This window comes from Palaemon carinicauda, chromosome 31 (assembly GCF_036898095.1).
Source record: "Palaemon carinicauda isolate YSFRI2023 chromosome 31, ASM3689809v2, whole genome shotgun sequence".
NCBI lineage: Eukaryota > Metazoa > Arthropoda > Malacostraca > Decapoda > Palaemonidae > Palaemon > Palaemon carinicauda.
This window is the reverse complement of record NC_090755.1, coordinates 59904028-59914027: the sequence shown is the minus strand read 5'-3', so window position 1 is coordinate 59914027 and position 10000 is coordinate 59904028. Positions and strand designations below refer to the sequence as shown.

The 10000-nt window shown below is 33.3% G+C and overlaps 1 protein-coding gene across 1 annotated transcript in view; it reads left to right on the top strand.

Annotated features, from left to right (window-relative positions):
• The window catches only part of LOC137624762 (uncharacterized), a 161093-nt gene that overhangs the window by 33821 nt on the left and 117272 nt on the right, over positions 1-10000 (top strand). Inside the window, exon 3 of the mRNA XM_068355714.1 lies at positions 4611-4863. Within this exon, the coding sequence (XP_068211815.1) occupies positions 4611-4863 (253 nt within the window). The remainder of the gene's footprint in view (positions 1-4610; positions 4864-10000) is intronic.

The following is a 10000-nucleotide window of genomic DNA, read 5'->3' as shown; positions in this document are numbered from 1 at the left end:
AGAGAGAGAGAGAGAGAGAGAGAGAGAGATTTTAACTTTAAGCATCCCGATATCCTTCTTGGAGAGAGAGAGAGAGAGAGAGAGAGAGAGAGAGAGAGATTTCTATTTCAAGCATACCGAACCCCTTATAGAGAGGGAGTGAGAGAATTTTTAACTTTAAGCATCCCAAACTCCTTGGGGAGAGAGAGAGAGAGAGAGAGAGAGAGAGAGAGAGAGAGAGAGAGAGATCCCTAATGAGCTCTCCATTGATTTTTAAATTCGCCATGACTAAATTGTTTATCCATCATCAATCAACCAGAGAAAACAGATGCTATAGAATTGTCTGAAGTTGTTTACCTTGCAAATTTATTCGTTCTTGTTTGTTTTCGTTGCGTAAATGGGGTGTTGGGAATGCACTCTACGCAAAATAAATAAATGTTCGTTTAGTAATCTAATGCATCAAAGATTGCATCAAAGATTCCCATTTAAAAGACTACTAATGATATATTGTTAATTTATTTTCATTTATTTATTTCCTTTTTCACTTTCCTCACTGGGCTATTTTTCCCTGTTGGAGCCCTTGGGCTTATAGCATCTTGCTTTTCCAACTAGGGTTGTAGCTTGGCTAGTAATAATAATAATAATAATAATAATAATAATAATAATAATAATAATAATAATAATAATAATAATAATGAAAGTGCAATAGACCAGAAAATGTTCGAATGAATTCTAAAAAGAATCCAGTTGCCTGTCTGAGAATTTTTATTAGAGGTATTTATACTTATGTAATCGATTTCCATGTATCGGGGGAATAATGTCAGAGTGTTTAATAGAAAGAAATTAAGTCTGGCGAATTCAAGGATTAAAAATCAGTTTTATTCATATAATTAAAAACAGATTTTTTCCCTAAACTGAACCTGAAGTATAATATTATTTCAGATTTAGGAATAAAAACTACTAAATATGGGAGACATCCAGGAGTAATTTTTGTTCCTTAATCTGAAATAATATTATACTTCAGGTCCAGTTCAGGAAAAAAAAAATTTGTTCTCAATTATATTAATAATAAAATTGATTTTTAATACTTGAATTCGCTATACTTTATTTCTTTCTATACGACATTCTGACATTATTCCTCCGATACATAAAAATTAATTACATAATAGTATATTTCTCTAATAAAATTTCCCAGACACGCAATCGGATTCTTTTTTAATGTTCATGCAAACATTCTATGGTCTACAGCATATTCATTGCAAATTTAAATCGAAGTAACGCGAAAAGTCTTACGCTTTTACGCAATCTCCAATTCATTATTCTGTGTTGAGTGAATTTTCATTATTGTGTTGAATGAATTTTCATTATTCTGTGTTAAGTGAATTTTCATTATTCTGTGTTGAGTGAATTTTCATTATTCTGTATTGAGTGAATTTTCATTATTCTGTGTTGAGTGAATTTTCATTATTCTGTATTGAGTGAATTTTCATTATTCTGTGTCGAGTGAATTTTCATTATTCAGTGTTGAGTGAATTTTCATTATTCTGTGTTGAGTGAATTTTCACTATTGTGTTGAGTGAATTTTCATTATTCTGTGTTGAGTGAATTTTCATTATTCTGTGTTGAGTGAATTTTCATTATTCTGTGTTGAATGAATTTTCATTATTCTGTGTTGAGTGAATTTTCATTATTCTGTGTTGAATGAATTTTCATTATTCTGTGTTGAATGAATTTTCATTATTCTGTGTTGAATGAATTTTCATTATTCTGTGTTGAATGAATTTTCATTATTCTGTGTTGAGTGAATTTTCATTATTCTGTATTGAGTGAATTTTCATAATTCTGTGTTGAGTGAATCTAAATTATTCAGTGTTGAGTGAATTTTCATTATTCTGTGTTGAGTGAATTTTCACTATTGTGTTGAGTGAATTTTCATTATTCTGTGTTGAGTGAATTTTCATTATTCTGTGTTGAGTGAATTTTCATTATTCTGTGTTGAATGAATTTTCATTATTCTGTGTTGAGTGAATTTTCATTATTCTGTGTTGAATGAATTTTCATTATTCTGTGTTGAATGAATTTTCATTATTCTGTGTTGAGTGAATTTTCATTATTCTGTATTGAGTGAATTTTCATAATTCTGTGTTGAGTGAATCTAAATTATTCAGTGTTGAGTGAATTTTCATTATTCTGTGTTGAGTGAATTTTCATTATTCTGTGTTGAGTGAATTTTCATTATTCTGTGTTGAGTGAATTTTCATAATTCTGTGTTGAGTGAATTTTCATTATTCTGTGTTGAGTGAATTTTCATAATTCTGTGTTGAGTGAATTTTCATTATTCTGTGTTGAGTGAATCTAAATTATTCAGTGTTGAGTGAATTTTCATTATTCTGTGTTGAGTGAATTTTCATTATTCTGTGTTGAGTGAATTTTCATTATTCTGTGTTGAGTGAATTTTCATTATTCTGTGTTGAGTGAATCTAAATTATTCAGTGTTGAGTGAATTTTCATTATTCTGTGTTGAGTGAATTTTCATTATTCTGTGTTGAGTGAATTTTCATTATTCTGTGTTGAGTGAATCTAAATTATTCAGTGTTGAGTGAATTTTCATAATTCTGTGTTGAGTGAATTTTCATTATTCTGTGTTGAGTGAATTTTCATTATTCTGTGTTGAGTGAATTTTCATAATTCTGTGTTGAGTGAATTTTCATTATTCTGTGTTGAGTGAATCTAAATTATTCAGTGTTGAGTGAATTTTCATTATTCTGTGTTGAGTGAATTTTCATTATTCTGTGTTGAGTGAATTTTCATAATTCTGTGTTGAGTGAATTTTCATAATTCTGTGTTGAGTGATTCTAAATTATTCAGTGTTGAGTGAATTTTCATTATTCTGTGTTGAGTGAATTTTCATTATTCTGTGTTGATTGAATTTTCATTATTCTGTGTTGAGTGAATTTTCATTATTCTGTGTTGAGTGAATTTTCATTATTCTGTGTTGAGTGAATTTTCATAATTCTGTGTTGAGTGAATTTTCATTATTCTGTGTTGAGTGAATCTAAATTATTCAGTGTTGAGTGAATTTTCATTATTCTGTGTTGAGTGAATTTTCATTATTCTGTGTTGAGTGAATTTTCATAATTCTGTGTTGAGTGAATCTAAATTATTCAGTGTTGAGTGAATTTTCATTATTCTGTGTTGAGTGAATTTTCATTATTCTGTGTTGAGTGAATTTTCATAATTCTGTGTTGAGTGAATTTTCATTATTCTGTGTTGAGTGAATTTTCATTATTCTGTGTTGAGTGAATCTAAATTATTCAGTGTTGAGTGAATTTTCATTATTCTGTGTTGAGTGAATTTTCATTATTCTGTGTTGAGTGAATTACTCTGTGTTGAGTGAATTTTCATTATTCTGTGTTGAGTGAATTTTCATAATTCTGTGTTGAGTGAATCTAAATTATTCAGTGTTGAGTGAATTTTCATTATTCTGTGTTGAGTGAATTTTCATTATTCTGTGTTGAGTGAATTTTCATTATTCTGTGTTGAGTGAATTTTCATTATTCTGTGTTGAGTGAATCTAAATTATTCAGTGTTGAGTGAATTTTCATAATTCTGTGTTGAGTGAATTTTCATTATTCTGTGTTGAGTGAATTTTCATTATTCTGTGTTGAGTGAATTTTCATTATTCTGTGTTGAGTGAATCTAAATTATTCAGTGTTGAGTGAATTTTCATTATTCTGTATTGAGTGAATTTTCATTATTCCGTGTTGAGTGAATTTTCATTATTCTGTGTTGAGTGAATTATTCTGTGTTGAGTGAATTTTCTATCTCATGTTCTTGATAAAAGATTTTTCATGTCCATATCCATAAGCATAAATGGTCATAATCATATTATTATCTAAAGCATTTTTAATTAATGGAACAAAAGACCAGAAACCAAAAAAAAAAAAAAAAAAAAAATCCGATCATTTTCCGTATGGAACAAACTATATCAACATTACAATACAAATCTCATAAACATCCAGTTCATGCTATTATGAAAACTACTGTAATTTGCTGTAGTTTATTATATTTTTCTTTTTATCAATGCAATACTCTTCATGATTTACATAAATTTTCAAATGATTTGTGGAAAATTCTGCATGATGATACTTCCACACAGCATAAATATTCACAGTTAACAGGAGAGTTTAAACTTAATACATATAGAGTAATCCATTTTCGTCATTTAGGAGTAACCCTATACACTTTCTCGTGGCAGTAGTAAACTGCCTATTATTGAAAATTGTATATATATATATATATATATATATATATATATATATATATATATATATATATATATATATATATATATATATATATAGATAATATACATATACAATATATATGTATACGTATTATTTGACAATATATGCATCATAAATTTATATGTATATATACATAATTACCATATATATATATATATATATATATATATATATATATATATATATATATATATATATATATATGCATTCATACATACATAGCATATTTATATACATACAAAACGTTCCTGCATTTTATCACACTGTAAACGAACCAAATAAACTCCTCAATGATATCTGACCGTGTTTTCTTCTCGCCAAAAGCAAATGTACCGCCATTACCCAAAACCATTTCAAGCAATGACCATGACAACCATTAGACTTTATTGGCAATACCACATCTCTATCCCCAAACATGTTTTGAACAGGTTCACCATCACAAACACGGTCCGAGTGGGTGACGTCGAGACGGATCTAACCCAGCTGGTCAACTCGGAGGCGAGAATATTGTTCCTGTATTCGACGCGTTCCGAAGCGGCCTCCATCTTGGCCAAGGCATCGGTGCTGGGGCTAACAGGTGAGTTCATTCATTATTTGCAATAATGTATTTATAATAAATAGGCTTGTTTCACACGTAGGAAAATCTATAAGTGTTTATAGATGATGCTTTCAATATTTCCGACCTGGTATATGTTGAATACATTTTCAGAGTAAAAAGAAAAAAATATTCAGTGTTAAAATTACGAAGGCATTTTGAACTTCGATGCTCTCTTCACTTCCTTGATAATATATGACAGATGCTACATAATAATTAGCTGACTATATATATATATATATATATATATATATATATATATATATATATATACTGTATATTTATATATATGAATATATATGTATATATATATATGTATATATATGTGTATGTGTATACATATATATATATATATATATATATATATATATGTGTGTGTGTGTGTGTGTGTGTGTGTGTATGTATACAGTATATATAAAAAATATATATATATATATATATATTTATTTATATATATATATATATATATATATATATATATATATAAAACAGCATCAACAACAAATGCAGCCGTTTCAAGTCCACTGCAGTACAAAGGCCTCAGTCTCCTTAGACCTGTCAATTCATGTCTGGGGTTTGGCCAGAGCAGATTGGTAATGATGGGAAACTTTAGTCTGATCGCTCACAGCAAACCAACCTAGCATGAGGGGCCCTAACTAGTACAGCTTTCCGGATCTTAGTGATACACAGACGGTTTCACCACATTAAGGTATCCCCACTCAGAGAAGATATATATATATATATATATATATATATATATATATATATATATATATATACTGTATATAATTTTGGCCATTCATTTGAATATTGGAAACGATCTAGCCCATGAAGAAGGTAGAATATCTAATAACCTAAAAATTGGGTGAATTTGTGAACCATAAAAGTGAAAAATGGTTTATTGGCTTAACAAGATGTGTTTTATCGCTCTAAAAATGGAACAACAACATTAAAGTTGTTTTAGCTCATGTTACTTCTATTTAATAAAACTATACAAGCTTATCAAACTTACTTTAGTCCATTTCTTTTAGCGAGTCATATTTGCACCGACTCGCAACGGTGCCCTTTCAGCTCGGAAAAGTTTCCTGGTCGCTGATTGGTTAGAAATATCTTGTCCAACCAATCAGCGATCAAGACACTTTTCCGAGCTAAAAGGGCATCGCTACGAGTCGGCGCAGATATGACTCGCTAAAAGAAATGGACTATAAGTTGCGGATACTAAGGGGTAACATTATCTACAATTTTTTTTTCTTTTTTTTAATATAAAGCTATTGTTATTATATATGGAGTGTGTAACAGCAGAGGAGAAAGATCTCATAGTAGAGGACATCGGAGACATGAAATTAGAAACGACTTTCAAGAAATAGCAACTGTGGAGAATCTATTTTTGTTAAGATGAGCGGGACATTGGTCCGGGTAAGTCTCTATGCAGCAATCACCGAAGAATTTACCTGGGTGTTTGTGCCTTTGAGTGTAAAGGCTAGTTTACAAGGTCGAACGTTTCATCGAACGCAGTTCGACAGACAAGTGTTTGAAGTGATGTTAGAACGTGTGAACAGGGTATTCGGTTGTCGAACAAGTTCGTCGAACGGTTTGAAGAAAGTCTTTTCTATCCTGACTTTTGTGGGCGGGGCTTCGTTGTCCACAAACCTACATTTGTGACTAGACTCTAGCTCTTCAAACCGTTTGACAAAGCAGGTTCCATAATCTGGTTCGACGAACCATTCAACCGAATAAGGCCGGGAGCACACTAGCGACTCTGTGGCGCCACAAAGCCACAGCATCGTGTGGCGGGGATGTGGTCTCCCATAGGTTTTCATTGTTTTCAAGTTTTGCCGCGCAAACTAGCGACTGTGGCTCTCTGTCACTCATCCCCGCCACAGGCGTGGCGTGGCTTTGAAAACAATGGAAACCTATGGGAGACCACATCCCCGCCACACGATGCTGTGGCTTTGTGGCGCCACAGAGTCGCTAGTGTGCTCCCGGCCTAAAGCCCGCTGAAGTTATCCTTTCCTCCCCTGTGCATCTTTGTTGCTTCTTGTAGCTCGACATTCCCGGAACAAGTTCCCACTCGACAATTTAAAATAGAATAATATTTCTCTACAATAACCCTGCATAGCAGGAACACCAAGTAGAAGAAGAAAAGAAGTTAATATATATTTAACCAGATGAATAGTCTATGTCACTAAATTAGCTTATGACCATTCATTTCTATCAAACAAAACTACAATTCAAATTTTGCTGAAATGGATAATGTAAAGTTTACTATATAAAATATTACGTTTTAAAACTGAATACGCGAAGTTAAATTAATGCTAATAAGAATTATCTCCCTTATGTAATAAAGAGCAAGTGACTGGCTATATTATATAAATATATAAATAATATATTTCTTTTCGATAACACTCTGTTCTCCCCGTCCCTCGGGAGAGGAGAGCAGTAGACAGACCATGGTGAGAGGGTGTGCAGGTGTGCATATCTATCAGAATATTAGCTGTCATTTTTGACGGCATCATTTTTGACAGGTCGCATACACTAGTAAATGGAAAAGAGAAGGCAGTCTTAAGTTTGTAGCCGAGAGGGTGAAAATTAATGGACAAATCACCGCTAGAAGAGATGGAAAACCTAGCCCTACATGGCTGAGGACTATGAAGCGCGAAGTAGAAGATAATGAAAGTAGAAATATTGAAGATAAAGACGACTAGCGAGATCCAACAGAGGCCTATTGCGTCAATAGGCGTAGGAGGAGATTATGATGATAAACAATTTCTATATACAAAAAAACCCATATATCCTTGAAAATTTCTTAACCTAACCTAACTATGCTTGATTACTGGTGTCCTACATGCTTGAGAGTATACTCGGGCACACTTGTTCTATCCGTTTCCTGATTTCCTTTCTCCACTAGGCTAGTTTCCTTATTGAAACCCTTGGGCTTATAGTTTCGTGCTTTTCCAACTAGGGTTGTAGCTTAGCTATTACTGTAATAATAATAATAATAAGAAGAAGAAGAAGAAGAAGAAGAATAATAACAACAATAACAACAACAACAATAATGATAATAATAATAATAATAATAATAACAACAACAACAACAACAATAATAATAATAACAATAATAATAATAATAATAATAATAATAATCTCTTTACTATGCAGTATCTCCAAAGCATAGACGAATAGGGAAGTCCGTAGACAGCTGATTAGTAGATCAAAGGGTTTTACCCCTCTATTTTCCTATTTAACTATATCAGGCAAGTCAGACGACTTATAGGTAGATGGAAGTATAAAACGAATCACGGCCAAGTTAAAGAAGGAAAAATATAAATGCCGCATCACTTGCACTGAAAATTACAAATTCAGAAATCGTGAAAAAGAGCAGTGACTCTACAGAAACTTCTCACAAATTATTCTAAAGGATTTCAGAGAAAAGAAAAACATGAAAATATAAATAACTCGTAATCAACTTGCAGTATTATTATTATTACTAGCCAAGCTACAACCGTAGTTGGAAAAGCAAGGTGTTATACGCCCAAGGGCTCCAATAGGGAAAAATAGCCCAGTGATTAAAGGAAATAAGGAAATAAATAAACGATATGAGAAATAATGAACAATTAAAATATATCTAAAACAGTAACAGCATCAAAATATATAGTTCATATATAAACTATAAAAAGGCTTACGTCAGCCTGTTCAACATAAAAACATTTGCTGCAAGTTTGAACTTTTGAAGTTCTCCTAAATAAAAAATTGATAGAAAAGAGAAGAATCAGATTCATGGTATCCCAAAACGATGATGTATTTCAGATATCTGAAAAAAAAAAACATAATTGGAAACGTTCCTGCCTTGCGAACTACCAGACTGGGGTTCGAGTCAGGCTCAAACTCGAGTCGATAGTTTTTTGTAGTGTCTGCAACCTCACCATCCTTGTGAGCTAAGGAGGGAAGGGTTGGTTGTGCCTATAGGTCTACCTGCTGAGTCATCAGCAGCCATTACCTGGCCCTCCTTGGTCCTAGTTTGGGTGAAGAAGCGGCTTAAGCGTTGATCACATGTACATAATGCCAGTCTCTAGGGCATTGTCACCGTCCCCTGCGTCTGCCATTCATGAGTGGCCTTTAAATCTTTAAATGAAGATACAGTACTATATCAAAGACGAATTTCAATAATTTTAGAGGGAAAATTGTAATCATCAGCCATTACCTGGCCCTCCCTGGTCCTAACTTGGGTGAAGAAGGGGGTAAGGTGCTGATCATATGCATATATGGTCAGTCTCCAAGGCATTGTCACCGTCCCTTGCCTCTGCTATTCACGAGTGCCCTTTAAATCTTTAAACCTTTAGGCCGGGTGCACACTAGAAACTCTGTGGCGCCACAAAGCCACGCCACGCCTGTGGCGGGGATGAGCGACAGAGAGCCACAGTCGCTTGCCACAGTCGCTAGTTTTCGCGGCAAAACTTGAAAACAATGGAAACCTATGGGAGACCACATCCCCGCCACACGATGCTGTGGCTTTGTGGCGCCACAGAGTGGCTAGTGTGCTCCCGGCCTTACACAGACACTGCACCATACCAAATACGACCTTCAACCATTTTAGAGGAAAAGATTATAAGAAAAACTACCTTTTAACCACATCACCGAAGATGTTCTGAGATTTTACAGGGAATTTGGCAAGCAAACCACTGGCCAGATCGGCCCTGTTTGTATAACTCAGCGGAACGACCCACTGTTTTCATGGTCAACAATATCTGTGTCTACAGACCCCCTTTCTCGCTTATTATAGGTTTTGCCTTTTCTTCAGACACTCACTAGACGGTTTATGTTTCTATCTATGTCTTGATTTACTGTAATCAGCCGTTAAACTATTCCTAATTTTCATTTTCATTCAGCAATTAAAGTATTTTCAAATTCTCTCTCTCTCTCTCTCTCTCTCTCTCTCTCTCTCTCTCTCTCTCTCTCTCTCTCTCTATGATTATTTTCATTTCATTCACCAATTAGAGTAATTTCTCACTCACTCTCTCTCTCTCTCTCTCTCTCTCTCTCTCTCTCTCTCTCACACACACACACACACACACCAACTGGAGTATCTTCTCTCTCTCTTTCTCTCTCTCTCTCTCTCTCT